At 41.0% G+C, this 17,532-nt stretch overlaps 1 protein-coding gene across 1 annotated transcript; it reads left to right on the top strand.

Moving 5' to 3' along the window:
• Positions 1 to 2,969: 2,969 nt before the first annotated feature.
• Positions 2,970 to 15,613, top strand: LOC101851264 (protein FMC1 homolog). The gene is made up of 3 exons (XM_005097549.3): positions 2,970 to 3,152; positions 11,822 to 11,974; positions 15,361 to 15,613. The coding sequence occupies exons 1-3, from the start codon at positions 3,087 to 3,089 to the stop codon at positions 15,481 to 15,483; spliced, it is 342 nt and encodes a 113-aa protein (XP_005097606.1). The 5' UTR covers positions 2,970 to 3,086; the 3' UTR covers positions 15,484 to 15,613.
• The last annotated feature ends 1,919 nt before the right edge of the window (positions 15,614 to 17,532 follow it).

The raw sequence follows: 17,532 nt of genomic DNA, 5'->3' as shown, positions 1-17,532 counted from the left end.
AGGAGGAGGAGGAGGAAATAGTCAAGAAAAAGAAGGAGGAAGAGGAGGGGGAGGAAGAGGAGGAGGATAGTAAAGAAGGAGGAGGATGCAATAAAGAAGAAGCAGGATAAAGTAAAGAAGAAGAGGAGGATATATTAAAGAAGAATGAAGAGGAGAGGCGAGGAGGAGGAGGGGAGGAGGGGGGAGGGGGTAGTGAGAAATGATATGGAAAGATTAGCAGAGAAACCAAATGTGAGAATGTGGAACCAGGGTCGAAAGTGAAAGGCTGAAGGGCAACATATCGACACACACGCAGTTGCGGCGATATTATTTAGAGTGGGCTTACAGAGAACGCGATCTAGGCTGAGAGATTATATATCTCTCTCTTGCCCCTTTTAACTCCCAGTGGGGCACAACATTACTCCAGCGAAGCCTGTCCCGAGCATCCTTTTCTATCTGTTTCCATGCTGTCCCGCTTTTTCAATTTCCGCTTGTACCGCTCGCCTCCATGTCATCTTTGGTCTTCCCTTCTTACGCTTTCCTTGTGGGTTCCACGTTAAAGCCTGCCTGATGATGCTTGTCGGGGGTCTCCTCAGGGTGTGTCCAATCCATTCCCATTTCTTCACCTGAATATCTTCCTTTACTGGCCTTTGGCTTGTTCTCTCCCACAGTTGAGCATTAGTGACTCGTTCGTACCACTTGATCCCCACTATCCTTCGTAGGCATAGATTATAATATATAGGTATAAGGAAAAATGGAGGAAGAGGAAGAATGTGAAGGGGATGAGGTGGGGAAGAAGGAAAACAGTTTTGAGGAAGGAGAGGAGTACGAGAGGGGAAGGGGGAGATGAGGAGGAGAGGAGGAGGATAAAGGGTAAAAAGAAGAATACGTGAAAGAGGAAGAGTGATTGCAAATTGCTCGTTGAAAAAAAAGACGGTGGTGGGGTGGCGGTGTGGAGGCGCTGGGGAGGGAGAGGCGGTGTCATTTTTGTTGTTTTTAACCAGTGGCAAAGTGTCCACGCAAGCACGGCACTTGTGACAACAGCTGATCTACTAGAGGAATACACAAATACAAGACAGACCCAGAGCGGCTTTAGGCCTTAGCTTTCGAAGATGATGAAGAACTCTAGCCTCTTAATTCGAAGGAACACGCGAGCGCGCACGCACACTCACGTACACTCTCTCTCTCTCTCTCTCTCTCTCTCTCTCTCTCTCTCTCTCTCTCTCTCTCTCTCTCTCTCTCTCTCACACACACACACACACACACACACACACACACAAACATGCATACACACTGATCTCTCTCTCTCTCTCTCTCTCTCTCTCTCTCTCTCTCTCTCTCTCTCTCTCTCGCTCTCTCTCCTCCCCCCCCCCATTACACACTCGCTCGCTCACACGCACGCACACACACACACACACACACACACACACACACACACACACACACACACACACACACGTGTACACACAAATAGCACACACAAAAACACACTCACACACACACACACACACACACACACACACACACATTCACACACTCACAGACACGTGCGTGCTTACACATACATACTGTTTTATTGAATGTTTAAAACCACGGCTAAAAGTGACATTAACTGATGCTTTTGCATCGTATTCTTTGTGTTTTAAAAATAACACACATTCATCACCAGCCTACAATTTTGTCAGCTTGATCTTGCCCCCCTCCCTCCGCCCATTGTTTTTGCTTCTCAGAATACCGTACGTTATCTTTTTTACACATTGCCAAAGTCTATATTGACATCAGGTATGCAAATCACTGAGGTGAAGGTTCGAAAAGTGGAGGCCACAACGATCTGAACCTGACGTTCTTCATCATCTTTCTGCCAGATTGGGACATAAGACAAGTAAAACAGCGGTTTTACTCATAAAATTCCGATTTGTCTGGCGTATGTTTCACTTCAATTTGAACGGTAGTTTGACATTTTGAGCCTCTGACTCTGACAATAAATTGTTGTTCGGGAGAAAGTGAACCTTTAGATACACCAATCCTCTCTAGCGGGGTGGAGTAGGCCATATATTACCTAATTCGCGTCAAATATTTTGATATTACGAGCAATCTGTCTGACTGCTATATGCATTCAAAGAGTCACCAGGGGATGTCTTCCTCCTCTGGAGAACTGTATATGTTGCTCTTTAATCTTGCTCGATTCCAGGCCAAGACCAAGATAAACAAAACAACAGTACGGTACGAGACCTCCTCTTCGCGCCGGCTGCTGCTCTTGATACTCACAGTGAATACATCCTACAAACAATCATGGACCGCTTATCAACAGCATGTAAGGTCTTCAGCTTTGTCATCAGTGTCAAGAAAGCAGTCATCCTTACTCAGGAAGGTGCAGAGCAGAGCCATATTTGACTGAACGAACTTGAGACAATGTACAAGTTCTGTTACCTGGGGTCTACCATCAGCTCTACTACATCACTTGACGATGAGATGAACATATCAGGATATTGAAAGCAGCAACAACTTTTGGAAGGCTGACAAAACGAGCTTGGGAAAACAAAATATTAACCACCAAATAGTATTGTGCTTAGCTTTTAATTAAAAGAGACAATATTTGAAGACTGATCCCTAATCTATGTAGATAATCTCATAGCTTGATTTTGTCCCTTGTAAAATGCAGCTATAATAATATATATAATAATATTTATAATTATTCATAGTGTAACACGATGTTGTAGAGGGATTAGGGTTCCTTAAAAAAAAAAAAAGAGCTCTAAATAGTATTGATTAATAAGTAAATAAATGGTAGGACGCTTATTTCGGTTATTTTGTTTTTCTTTTGTTGTATTTTTTTAGAGGGGGGGGGGGGGGGGGTATTTTTGTGGATTAAAAAAAAATGAAATGGCCTTTTCCACTTCAAGACAAAACAACAGAAAAACCCATCAAAAGTGTCTTTGAGCGGTTTGTCTGTAGAATCTGGGGGTTATATTTCCATTTTCCACGGTACTTCCGACTTCCGTTATTGACTGAAAAGAAACGAAAGTAGGAACAAGGCAACAAAGTCAAACCCTCTAAATTCATTGGTCTTGCTTTGAAGAGAAAGTGTCTTTAGTGCTGCTCTCAGAATGGCTTCAAGTGCTTCACGTGTGTTGAGGTCACTTGCAAAGGAATTAGGGAGGGTATATAGAAAGGTACAACTTTGAAAAATTACGAGACCTTTTCTTTTTCGGTCCTTGCCGGCCTTGCCCCAGTAGTCAGAGCCTTCTTGAATCTTCTTACATCTTAGTAATTGGTCTTCTTGATTTTGTTAACAACAATGCTTGTAGGGCAGGCCTACTGTCAAACCTGTGTGAAACAGCCACCCATTGTCAAGGAGAAAGGCCAGCTCTATTCGGGCTCAAGTCCGAATATAATTTTTATCTGTTCGGACTCGAGTCAGAATATATATGGGTTTTATCTATTCGGACTCGGGTCCGGAAAAATGTTTTATTTATTCGGACTCAGCTTTTAAGTCAAGTGAATTACCTGAGTGTAAGGAGGTTACCTAATATAATGGTCATGGAGGGAATTTTACGTAAAACCAGAATTAGAACTAGAATTGTCTACTTGGACTTGGACTGCGTAATTGTGTCAAAAGACTGGACTCTCATTATTAGATCTACCCAATGGCAGTGTCTCTGTAGCCTACACGGTAACGTCAACCAGGGTCTTTCCACCACCACTACAGCATCATCATTACTTCCTCCACCATTTGTGTTTCCACATGTTTAATTTGATTTTGTTGTGTGTTATAGTTTTTCTGTAATTATTTTTTTCATCCCATCGCACAAACCCGACAGCCGCGAAGTCTTCCCAACACCTCTTCCCCCAGCAAGCCGAGAGTGCGAGATCGCTATGCGCAATCTCATTGGTCGACATAATTAACTTTGCCACCGACAAGGTCAACTCAACTTTGTCGTTTCTGTTCATACCAAGGAGCATAAAACAGAGTACAGACTTATGATGCAGGGAGGGCCAGTTTAGATAGATCTAATACTAATAACTGGATATCAAAGCTCACGTCTTGACTGTTATTATTATAAAAGAAAAAATGTTCATAAATGTTGGAAATATTTAGGAACAAGGGTCGGAAAATCGGAACGGACGTCATGCTGTACTCAATTCAGAGTCTGAATATAATTTTGGTCTCCGAATAGTCACTTCGAAGGAGAAAAGTGGCCGTATAAAACACAGTTGGCCGTCTAAGGCAGGACTGATCAAAATGAAGAAAGTTAATCATTCTCTTCGGAGGTCTAACCAGGCTCTGATCTCAGGCTTTAGACTAAAATTAGACTGTCGTAAGGCGAGTTCAAACGCTCCTGCAGGTGGGGGGGGGGGGCCCATAGTTTTACTATGGGGGAGCAAAGAATACACCTGCCGTGAACGGTGATACTGCGTGTCGTAAGAAGCGACTAAAAGTGTGAAGGTCTGGTCGCCCGAAAAGTGCCAGTTTGCGGAGGGCCAACTACCCAACCCAGAAAAAAACAACAAGTTACAGAAACACGGACAAACACAGCTTTTTATTTTTCGATCTTGGGAGACGGAGGAGCTTCTGCATCAGCTGGAACAATGAAGGACAGCGGACAAAGCGGAAAGGACCTTTCTGACCGGAAACCTTCTCTGTCGAACAAGTCTCTCCGGATTGCGTCGTGGAATGTTCGCACCTTGTATGAAGCAGGAAAGAGTTCTAAATTGGCACAAGAGATGAAGAGATACAGGCTGCACATACTAGGAGTCAGCGAAACACACCGGATACAGTCTGGACAGAAGCAGCTCAGCTTGGGGGAACAAGTATTGTATTCTGGGAGGGAAGACAAGTACCCTGTGGAAGGAGTGGGAATCATTTTGAGTAACAAAGAAAGTTTTGGATCGGAACCCACAGGGTAAGAGATCTAGGGGAAGACCGGGTGGAACCTGGAGAAGAATCACAGAAATTGATGTACAGGAAAGTGGGAAGACATGGAATAACATCAAGAGGCTATCCCAGTCAGGATATAGAAAGGTGGAAGGTGTTTGTCCGTGGCCTATACCCTGGTGCATGCAGGGTGAGAAAGGCAATGATGATGATGAAGGCGAATTCAAAAGGGTTTTTGTTTTCTTTTTGTAAAAAAAGGAGGAGGGTAGTGTAAGAACTTTTTTTTTGTTGTTTTGTTTTTTGTTTAGCTTTCTTTTTGTTGGTGATTTGGGAGGACTTCCGTAACGAGCGACCACTATTAGACAGAGTAGAACAGAGGAGTGGGGGCTAGGGGTAAGGTTTGGGGAAGGGTTAGGGTTTGGTGTTTTATTTATTGTGTTTGTTTGGGTGGTTGCTCGTTACGGAAGTCCTTCTGCTGATTTTGTGCAAGTGTTAAATAAACGGAATATTATGTAAGTAAGACGATGTAAACTGAGTGCAATGGTGAAACAAACACATGGGTTGCCATCACTCGGAGAATGAGCGACGCTTCTGTAGCAAGTTCACGTCAACATCTATTGTTACTTTGTTATAGATTAGGTAAACAAAACAGTGACCAGCCACCTCACATACGATTTGTGCATGATTTGTGGGCGGGACTTATAGATCTAGTAGGTTATGAGGGATCATGCTTCCCTGACCAGCAGTTGAAAATATGTATTGTTACCCATTGTTGAACTTGGATAAACATTCATTGGAGGGACTAACAATAACGACAGGTGAATGGATTATGATGGCCCGTCCACAGCTTGAGGAGCCGATTCAAAATTTTTTACAAAGTGTCAGGCTATGAGTGACCATGCATGGCCACCTGAGGCAGGTAAATGTGACCGTGGGTTGATAAGATAAGGTGGCCGCGGTGGACAGGTGACCGTTTTACACAGTTAAATTATAATATAGAAAAAACGCAAGGGGGGAAAATGGAAAGTGGCTGTTTGTACAGGTGGCCGTCATGGCAGGTTCGACTGTATGTTGTACTACTACTACTACTACTCTACTACTTACTACTTTGTAGGTGAGTGACGGTGTATACTTTGAGTGACTTTGTCATCTTTGAATTATAATTGAACTGCATGTTGAAGCCTACTTAACTACTAATCCAGTTGAGCTCCTGTCTTTACCTTAGCGGAACTAATCCGTACCTCTACACCCATACACTGAACACTCTTCTCGGGAGGAATTCCGTAACGAGCAAGCACTATGAAACAGAGTTAGTGGAATAGAGGGGTGGGGTGGGTCAGGGTTAGATCTCTTTCATATTGTGTTTGTTGGAGTGGTCGCTCGTTACGGAAGTCCTTCCCTCTTCTCCCTTCCTTCGTCTTCTCATACCCACTAGTAACTAACTGGTCTAACCCTACCACAGCTTATATTCCTCCTTCCGATGCTTTATTCAGATGTGGGCACTCTTCGGGAGAAGTGGTCCTGCCCTACCTCCATAGAAATTTATAATCAGAAACAAAAGCGTAAATCAAGTAAAAAAGCTGGCAGGTATTTATAGTTTTTTGGGTTTTATTTAAAGGCCTTTCCTCATTGGGTGGCCTTTTCACCTTTGCAACTAGGCCAGCTTTTTTACTCTGCTTCCGTTTTTGTTTTCGATTGTGTTATTTCTATGGAGGTAGGCCGGGACCACTTCTCCCGAAGAGTGCCCAGATGTGCTTAATTCACAAAAAAATGTAAGATTCAACTACCACATTTCCTAATAACCATTGTTTTGTTAAAATGAAAAGTTTTCAAGAAAATCTTAACCATAGGCTTAACTGCAAAACATCAAACGGGAAAGTGAAAGTCAAAAGTGCAAATCAGGGGGATTTACAATTAAAACGGGATGGGGGCATGACTCCCTGAAACAGCGTAGATTTTAAAAAATTTACCTCTCAGGGGCATCCAATGGTTGAATGGTTTACGGAAATGCAGTTGAATCCGAGTTGTGCCTGAATTCTCCAAATCTGAGAATAAAATTTTAGGTGGAAATATACCCCCCTACTCCTGCCCTTTACCTAACCTTTACCCATATTTACTATCAATAGGCTTATAATTAGGGGCGGGCACGAGACGAACCGAGTACAGTCGAACCTGCCTTAACGGAAACCTGTATAAAACGGAAACCTGTCTTAACGGAATCTCCCCGCTCCCCCCTTGATATATTCCTCTTTAATTACCTGTATAAAACGGAAACCTGTCCAACGTGGAAACGGAAAGAAAAATCTGCTCCCTTCCGAGGGTTTCACCTGTCTGAGACGGAAAATGCTTTGCCCGCTGAGCCCTGACTTGAAACAAAACTCGCAAGTGTGGTTCCGTTGGCTCTAAACTTAACGCAATGGCCATGCCGCTGGCCGAAGAAAGGGAGAAGGGGTGCAATTTGGGGGTATTTGTTACCCCATCATGTGAGCCCTGAGTGATGCAGATGGTCAGTGTAGTGTGGGTGTGAAATCTCACGACTGCCCGTGAGAGTGCTCGAGTAGCGAGCCAGTACGGAAACTTTCTTGGGTAGCCAGAAGCCAGAGGTGTGAAATTAGATTGACCAATGCCAGCCGAGAAAAGAGTTCCTCGAATCGTTGTTACATGATGGCAGTGAGGGGTGGCATCGGTGGGTGGGGATAAGGGTGGAAGCAAAGGAGATGTTCAAACGTTCCTGTTTTAATAGGTCAAACAGTGGTCCTATGAAATGTAAGCACTGGTGGTAATTGGATAAGTAAGACTGACGCATGTCATTATCAGAGAGGATAGCAGCTGAGAGGTGTGAAGTTTTGACCACTGCTTGCCGATAGGACAAGCGATCCTTGATCCCACCGGCTGGGCCTTTGAACCCAACCTCCATCTCCCCCTAAATTCCCCTGTCTAAGACGGAATTTTTTTTGGGCTCCCTTGCGATTCCGTCTTACACAGGTTCGACTGTACTCGTTTCTCGAGAGAAATGCCCTTCCCGTCGCTGCCCGGGCACTAAACTACTGCCCGGTACCGAGGAGTGATACTGCTCGTTGGCTTGACATAACGAGTAACAGTAACGAGAGTGAGAGGCGAGAAATGACATGCAGACAGTGCCACCCATCACCGTGCCGTCCTGTGTGTGAAAATGAAAGGGAGGGGAGAGGGGGGCGAGACGAGGCGAGTGGGAAGTTGATCAGGGCCTAGGCTTAGATCTCCTTACCTTCCTTCACCGCCTGCGCTTGCACAACAGGGCTAGCCAAGTTTAGATCCCCGCCACGACCGGCCTTCTCGCTAAGCGAATTCCCCATACTGCGGGGCGAGAAGAGAAATTGTTCACGAGACGAGAAGCATTTCTCGGGACACGAGTCGAGAAGCTTTTCTCTGGTCTTGGGACACGAGACGAGAAGCATTTCTCGGGACCGAGACCGGTCTCGGCGAGAAGTAGGTCAGCTTCTCGGTTTTCTCGCTCGGGAAGGAAAAAGGGCTTCCCCCCCGTCTCTACTTATGATTCCTTATAATTACTCTTGGGGCCAGAGACAGAGATTGCTGAAGCCAAATTCCTACATGTAATGAACTCTAGTGATGTCCGATGAACTTTCTTAGAGGAACTTCACCTTTTTTTCTTTGACTTAATGTTCATAATCAGCCGTGCTGCTTCATTTGCCGATTGTTCACTTACATAATTCTTTGCGTCTTATACTACACCGCAAGCTCAAAAAAAAGTTTTGCTGAGGTTCCTGTTGGGATTTCAACATCATTTGACATTTCCATGTCAAAATGAAATAAACAGTGTTTGTAGTCAATAATGTAGTTAATAGAAAATGCAATGAAATAAGCAGATTAAGAGAGGAGTGAGACAAGGATGTTTTATTTCACCAGACCTCTTTAACATGTACATGTACAGTGAAACAATCCTTAGAAACATAGAAGAATTAATGTCCAGGTCTCAAGGTAAATGGAGAAAATATTAACATAAGATATATATGCCGATGACACAGTTTTAATAGCAGACCCAGAAAAGGACCTTCAATTGCTTCTAGATATTGAAACAGAAAGTGAATGTAAAGGATTAGTGTTAAATGTAAAGAAAACAGAATGCATGGTAATATTTTAAAAAGCTGCAAATCCTAGTTGTAATCTCATAAACAAAAGTGAAAAGGTCGAACAAGTCTCAACATTTTAACTATCTAGGATATAATGATAACATCTGATGCCAAATGTTTCACAGAAATAAAATGGAAAATTACAGTGGATAAGGCTAGTTTCAATAAAATGAGCCCAATCCTGAAAAATAAAAACATCTCTATGACTTCCAAAATGAAAGTTCTGAAATGCTATGTATGGTCAACTCTTTTATATGGCTGTGAATGCTGGACAATCACTAAAGGCAGTGAAAATGAAATAGAAGAAACAGAAATGTGGTTTCTTAGGAGACTACTACTAAGAATATCGTGGAAGGAAAAGAAATCAAATGAGGTAGTACTTGAAGAAGCCCACGTTGGATGTTAAAAACCACCAGGAAACGACAAATGCAGTTTTTGGGACACCTGAATAGACATGTCTTGAACATCTAGCTTTCACTGGCAAAATTGAAGGCAAATGAAGCTGGGGTAGGCCCAGAGCAACCTACTAAGGGAGCCTAAACAAATGGGTAACCGGGAAAGATCAGGGAAACATGGCTTTTTTAAGAGCATCCAAGCGAAGGAATGAATAGAGAACCATGATCTCCGATGTCTGTCGCAGATCTGGCACTGCACTGGATGATGATGAGTCAATATTATATCAATAGGCCTACAGTCTAACATGCACACATGACAAACATGCACATAACAAAAAATGGTACATATAGTGAACAGATTCTCCGGTCCCAAATTAAAAAAAAAAAATTCTTTGTCTTCAGAACACACACAAAGCGGAAACAAACTTTTATACATCCTAGTGGGAAAAAACCCCCAACAGTGTCAGCAAGAGTAAATTCAATTAAACACAACCACAAATTTAACTGAAGTAACCATGATGAGAGAGAGAGGGTATCGTAGTGTTGGCCAATGAAACTCTTTGAGCTGAGGGCAATAATGTAGGCCATGGGCGTGTTTATTGTACATGTATATCATAGAATGTGTTCTGCGATAGATTTAGCCTGCACACTTCATCTGCCAATGGAAAGTCTGTGTTTTGTGAAGGCACGCCTGTTGCCATTTGCTTTAGCACGCGTCTTCAACAGAGATGACAAAATACGCACCACCATCTCTCTGATGTTCTGCACAGTTAGGTCAAGGTGTAACTGTAGAAGAGAGTGGACCAAGAGGCAGAGCGTAGATGTAAGAGAAGCAGAAAGGCTTCTCAGTCTGGGAAAAACAGCTGATCCTGGCAGAGGTGGATAAAAATCACAGTTAAAAAACAAAATTTGCATCTCAAACAACTATGAACCCAACATAGCCTACATGTTACACTACACATATAGTATTATTAGTATAGTGGGGTGGGATAAGGGGCATAATTCATGTAAAATTTTATCCAGTTGTCCAAATTTGCCTACCTCCCTTGATATAGAGTGAAATGTGTAATTTGTACACATAATATATTGATAATCCTATAACAAAATACTGGTTTCTGTGTCCTTTCAATTTCCCTATGTTGGTGCTAGACTATTTAATGTGTACGAATCCTCTTCTTGTTTTATGCAGCCACACCTTTTCAACCCTACAGCCTATAGACTCGAGCAATCACTTTTACACTCTAGTATCTTTATACTTCCACTCCCGTTTCATTATCAGAAATTGAAAAGCACTTTTTAAAAATTGATTTCTGTGGGTTTTACATGAATTTTAAAATTTCAACCACCTGAAAACATAACTTTTTGAGGTACCCTATTGATGTTTTTAGTTGAACTATCTTGTTATTGCCAACGATAATGTGGTTTGGATACCCATTATATTAGATATATTTCTTCACTCTGCATCGTGATTTTTCACGTTAGAGAAACTTCAAATCAGTGACACGAGTTTTTAAAATCTAAAACTGAAGAACAGTATTTGGAATTAAATGAGCAGGATTGAAAGGTCCATGCCTCTGCATGGTAAATGTTTTTTGAATCTTACAATCAGACCTCCAACTTGTTTTGCAGTTCTTCTTTTTGCCGCAGGCCAGGGCCCTCTCTTGTTCGCCTTTCCCCCTCTGTCAGCACAGATGTCAAGACTAACATGTATTTTTTTATGTCCCCCCCCGGACTATGCTACTGACTCAGACTGAAATGTCTTTTGGGCATTCCCAAAGAGGAGCTATTAACATGTTCTTATGCACAGTAGAATTGTAAATGGGCTGATTTATCAATGTCATGCTCATACTGTGCCGGAACAACATTGAGGAACTGCTGCTTTTTCTTTCCTCATCCTTACTATTGTCATTTTTTCCTCTTCTTTTTTTGTATGTTTGTCACTGTCTTGTGACCCGCTATTTCCGGGTTGCCTTAATAGTCGAAGCAGACCTTGTGCTGTTGAGGCTTGAGAAGTGAGCAGAGTAAGCCTGATTCCCAGTTTGGACTTCTCTGTTGACATCCATCCCTTGGCGCTCATATGACCTTATGCAGTTGCGAGCGCCGTAAAACTTAACGAAAACTACTAAACTTTTTTACGTAAAGGGTACAAAATTCAGTATTGTCCAACAAACAAAAGTGGATGGTTGGCCGATGCTCTGATGTGATTTGCTCCTTCTTTCCTTTCAAACATCTATGGTCCTTTTTTTCCTCCTTCTCTTTTGTGTTTGTTACTCTGTTGTAACACTTCAAATCTTTGGCGCATACATGACCTGATTGTATTGCAAGGGCCTTACAACTTTTACTAAAACACATAAAAAACAATAAGAAATGATCGCTCTACTCTACCAGTCACTCACTTTACTTTCATGCTCTCTTTTCTCTGCACGCTGTGACGGTCACAGGAAAAGCTCCAAGATGTACCAGCCTACGCATACCTCCATGAACAGATGAAAAATTTCGAAGTCACCGACGAGAAGATTTGCCGGGCCCATAATGAGGTGCAGCACGTTGCAGAGACGTACTTATGTTATCTGGAGAGCCTTCGAAAACAGGAGGTAAACCGACATGTCTGATGGTTGTTGGGGACTCTTTGCTCCCTATAGGAAATCAAAATAAAGTTCAATAGCCTAATGTGTAGTGATTGCTTTTCTTGCTGAAATTCCTGGTATGGCGCCAACGTTAATCAGACACGGTTGTCGGATAATTTTATTTTCTCAGGTTATTATGTATCAAGGCCTAAAAGAGAGAGGAAAGGGATTGGGGAGAATGTTAGAATGTAGTACTGAGTTGTTTTAAAGAGAGACAAAGTCTTAAGTCATATGTGCACTTAACATGTTTTTTTTGTCAACTTAATGGCAGCAGTTACATGTGAAATACATGTTATACGAAATTGGGAATGGGTTCAAACCCACAGCACTGCAAATGTTAGAGACATGCTTAATATTTCAAGTAGCAGCATACTTAAAGGTACACTAATATAATTTTTTTTTCTTTACCAACAACATGCAAGAGTTTTGGGGTACTAAGAAGAAAGTATAATCAGGGCTGCAATTTGCTTTTGCTTTTCTTTGAACTGTCTTGAAAAATGAGGTAATTTTATGTTACTAAAACTGCATGCCGCTGCTCAGGATCGTTCCATTTCAGTTTTTTTTTTCAAGGGATGTAATTTTTTAAAATGTTTTAAAATGCTACTATATTGTGTTGTCTCCCTTAGATCATTCCTGTTTGAACAAATTATTGTACTCTCCTGTTTCATGAATTATGCAGTGGCGGTGGGTGAACCAAGATTTGGGTGGGGCTTGGGTTTCTTCCACTTCTTTACCACCAAATAACAAGCAATAAGAACAAAACAGTTATGATTTTTCTATGGTCACGGCGAGCCACGGCATTTTGAGAACCAATCTAACGAGAAGAGTCACCCTTGTCTTCCATCTCTTTGTTCTACGTTAAATTCTTCTGGATGGTGGGGACGAAGCCGTTTCACCTCCAAATTTTTCTAATTCGTTTTTATTTGATGAAAAAGTTGCCACAAAAATGGTTTGATGTAATTAATAACTGTTAAATCTCAGCCGCACAAACATACAGCACTCCAAACAAACATCGTCTATGAGGTGGATTGTGTCTTTTTGTTGCAGAAAATAGAACGCGCCTAACAAAGGCCCAATGGGCGCATACGTAACTATGTCACTGGGGCAAAGTGTGTCGTAAACTTTCACCCCATTGTCAGGGCTGGGAGAGCGTGAGCCCTCTGTGCAGTGTTATTTTTTTCAAGTCTTCTACCTTTTTACTAGAGGGGTTTCATTAAGGAGAGACCGTGGGAACGGGCTGGTTGATTGCTGAGCCCTAAAGACATTTGATTGGCTGTTAGACTACTATAATTGTAAGCGGGGACAACAGTGATTGGATAAACGAGCAAACCGCCAAGTTCATCACTCTGTGTTCATTGCGGTCGATCAGAACAGTTTCAATTGCTTATTTCGTTATTTTTATTTGCCTTGGGATAGACTTGGGGGGTGGGGAGGGGGGCTCAAGCCCGTGAGCCCTCCACTACCCACCGCCACTGGAATTATGGTGGTCTTCTTGCATTGTGTAGAGAAAGAAAACATTTTGTACATTTCTTTGACACTCGCCTGCTGAATTTTGAATGGCACACATACCTTTCTGAATTACCATACTTAATTTCTTTGAATGTGGATAGTTGCTCTCCTGAATTTTAGGATCAGCATGGTAAAGTTGTCAAAGCGCTTAACTCATTGTAGTTTTCAGGTTATTGACCCCTGCACTGACTTAGGGTTCCTATCATTTTAAAAATCTATTTGTGAGGCAGCGTGGTGGAATCAGGCTCTCGTCAAAATAATCAAAGTGAAGAAACTTGCATTTTTCCGCAGGTTTGTGAATTTTTATTATATTTTGTTTTTTGCCTCAACACCTTTAATTTAATTGAAAGAACTCGTTTATGTGTGGATTTTTTTTAAACACGTTGATAAAAGGCGCAAAAAAATGAAAATTTTCAGTTACCGCGGGCTCTTAAGCTATGGAAATAACTAATCTTTGGCGGCTATTTTCTCACTAATTTTACCTCTGAAAACAGGTGACCCCCACCTCATTTTTTCGTCAATATCTCGACTTGTATTCAAGATAATTGGATATTTATTTCATCCAAATAAAGGCAAGTGAACAAACTTTAAGGTTATACCAATAACTCTACACGCCCAAAAATTGACGAGAGCCTGATTCCACCACGCTCCTCACATTTTATCTTACTTTTGTTGTATCGCAGATGGAACTTTAATTAAATGTAAGCTCTTCGTTTTAGATAACTTAACTTGGTTGGAAAAGGAAAGGTGTTAACATAATCATATTATGTTCATATATTGAATCTATACATGAGCGTATGAATTAATGTGTCTGTGCTGCCGGTAACTTCCTACCTATGGGAGAAGCTGTGAGTCTTTGCTTGATTTTGAGTGTATGATCTCATGGAAACATTATGCACAATGAGAGAGTGGTGATTTTGAGTGTATGATCTCATGGAAACATTATGCACAATGAGAGAGTGGTGATTTTGAGTGTATGATCACATGGAAACATTATGCACAATGAGAGAGTGGTGATTTTGAGTGTATGATCTCATGGAAACATGATGCACAATGAGAGAGTGGTGATTTTGAGTGTATGATCTCATGGAAACATGATGCACAATGAGAGAGTGGTGATTTTGAGTGTATGATCTCATGGAAACATGATGCACAATGAGAGAGTGGTGATTTCGAGTGTATGATCTCATGGAAACATGATGCACAATGAGAGAGTGGTGATTTTGAGTGCATGATCTCATGGAAACATGATGCACAATGAGAGAGTGGTGATTTTGAGTATAAGCATACTGTGGTTAACAGTATGAAACTGTATAAGGTAGTGGTGCTTTTAAAACAGAAAAAATGATTTTTCCTTTACCAGACTTGTCCTGATCTTCATTTTTTAGCACAGAGCTTGCTGTCGAGTAGAAATTTGTACTGTGTTAATGGTACTTATTATTCTTTTATTATTATTATTATTATTATTATTAAATTATTATTATTATTATATATATATTATATATTATTATTATCATCATTATTGTTATTATTATTACTATCATAATTATTATTATTGTTATTCCTAAAAATTATTTTATTATCATCATTATTACTACTACTACTACTACTACTACTACTACTACTACTACTACTACTACTACTACTACTACTACTACTTCTACTACTACCACTACCACTACCACTACCCCTACCACCACCACCACTACTACTACTACTACTCTACTATTACTACTACTACTACTACTACTACTACTACTACTACTACTACTACTACTACTATTATTATTACTACTACTACTACTACTACGACTACTACTATTACTACTACTACTACTTCCCAGGAGCTGAGTCAGCAATACAAGGGCAGAGGGGAGAGAAGTGTGGAGAGCAGTGCTGAGATTGTCGGCCTCAAACTGCCAAAGTTGTTCTCCGAGGACGCCCCCGCAGATAAACCTGACCCCTGATTGATGTGAACGACGACTAGTTAAGAAGTCCGGGCAAAAATATCTCTCTCTGTTTTGAGGTGCTTGGATGGGGCGTGTCCATTGGGAAAAACAGGCGCCTGAGTGAAGTGAAACGTCAGTTGAGTGTAAATGTTGTGAAGGGAGATGAAAGTGCTAATGGACGGCAAAGAGCTGTTGTATAATGTGTTAAGTAAACTGCGTTTGTGGGTGCACAATTTTGTGTGTGTTCGCACTTTTGAACTCACAAAGTGGAATGTTAGTAGAGGGTTAACGTTGTGAACAGAGATGATGAATACTTTGGTGGATGGAGAGACATATATTATGATGTGACTAGTGCGCTGTGTTTGTGTGGACATATATAATAATAATTATAATAATAATAATAATAATAATAAATTGCATTTATATAGCGCCTTTCCACAAAGAAGTGCTCAATGCGCTGTACAATAATACAAAGAACATTTGCAGCACACAGCTCCTATAGTAATCTTCTTTCTCTCTCTCTCACTCTGTCTGTCTGTCTGTCTGTCTGTCTGTCTGTCTGTCTGTCTGTCTGTCTGTCTCTCTCTCTCTCTCTCTCTCTCTCTCTCTCTCTCTCTCTCTCTCTCTCACTGTGTGTCTCTCTCTCTCCAGTACATCCTTGAGTAAAGACAATCCTACAAAGCTTACCCATATACCCTCGCACACATTGATGAATTTACAGTCATAAATTCTTACAGAACAGAACATCATGAATAAACGATAATGAAAGAACATAATAGATACTGAGAGAACATAATATTTCTATTGGGAATATCGGAAATTACAGATTGAAGCTGGACTGAAACAAATGCGTTTTAAGTGCTGATTAAAATTTTGATAAAGTTGTAGACTCCCGTAGATGAGCTGGTAAAGCATTCCACCGGGAGGGGGAGTGGTGTGAAAAAGCTCTTCCTCCGAGTATATATATATGTTTGAACACACATTGTTACTGTAAGTAATTTGTTAAGAGAGAGCAAATGATATGAGAAATGATGATTCATGAATGCTTTTGCTGGATGTGGAGAGCTTTCTGATGATGTGTTCATTTTACCCTGTATGTCGACTACTTAGAGTAAGACTGCGCCGTACACCATGTTGAAAAGTGACGCATGACAGAGTAGAATACTGAGCAATTAATGTGTGCCTTTGTATGTGTTTGTGTGTGCGGTTGAAGATTGAGTGTTAGTGTGTTCAGCTGTGTGTATGTGTGTGTATAGGTATATATTTATGTCTGTTATCTTGTTGTGTGTTCCTGTGTGTTGTACAAAGCTCTATAATGAGAAAAGGAAATGAATATATGTATATATATATAGGATTCGTAGAAAGTACTTGTATTTTTTTTTGCTAGAACCTGATAGGATATGGCTAGGCAGTACCGCGGTAGTGAGAATTTTGTGAGTCCTCATTTGTGTGAAACACATCATGTTTAGGTGAATTTTGACGGATATTTTCTCTCTATCCCTCTATATATAAAAAAGATTCTTATAACTTTTGAAGTTTTTGTTATGGCATGTATGTAGCACATTTTGCTGCCCATTGCATTGTTATGTGGCTCGTTTGGTCTCAGCTCTGCTGAAAACTCCCTTTTGACTCTTTATGTGCCACTGTCTATTTTAGCATCTCGTCAGATGATGTAAGCTCATTTGGCATCATGCTGAACTATTGAAAGGATCACCCTAATTCGAATCCCAAATTGGGCATTCTTGAACTTGTGTCATTTTGATGGTTTTGTTGAGATTTCAAGGCTCTCAACCCCATTTGGCTCTGTCCTATCCGAGAAGGAGATTAAATTTGGAGGTCCCACCTCTTCAGTAAACTAACAGTATTTATAGGGGCATCAAACCCATACATTTACTTTTCGGATGATGTAAAGAGAGGCTCTTATGCACTGGTGCAAACTGCAAAAAGAGTTGGTCCAATGCCCTTGTTTCAGATTTCGAAGTAACATCAAGTTCACTGCTGAGTTGAGTGATGTTTATGCAAGCTGTTAATAAATGATTTTAACAATATGTATTGTTTATCATTTGT

This window comes from Aplysia californica, unplaced genomic scaffold, assembly GCF_000002075.1.
Source record: "Aplysia californica isolate F4 #8 unplaced genomic scaffold, AplCal3.0 scaffold00157, whole genome shotgun sequence".
In the NCBI taxonomy this organism is placed as follows: domain Eukaryota; kingdom Metazoa; phylum Mollusca; class Gastropoda; order Aplysiida; family Aplysiidae; genus Aplysia; species Aplysia californica.
This window is presented reverse-complemented; position numbering and strand designations above follow the sequence as displayed.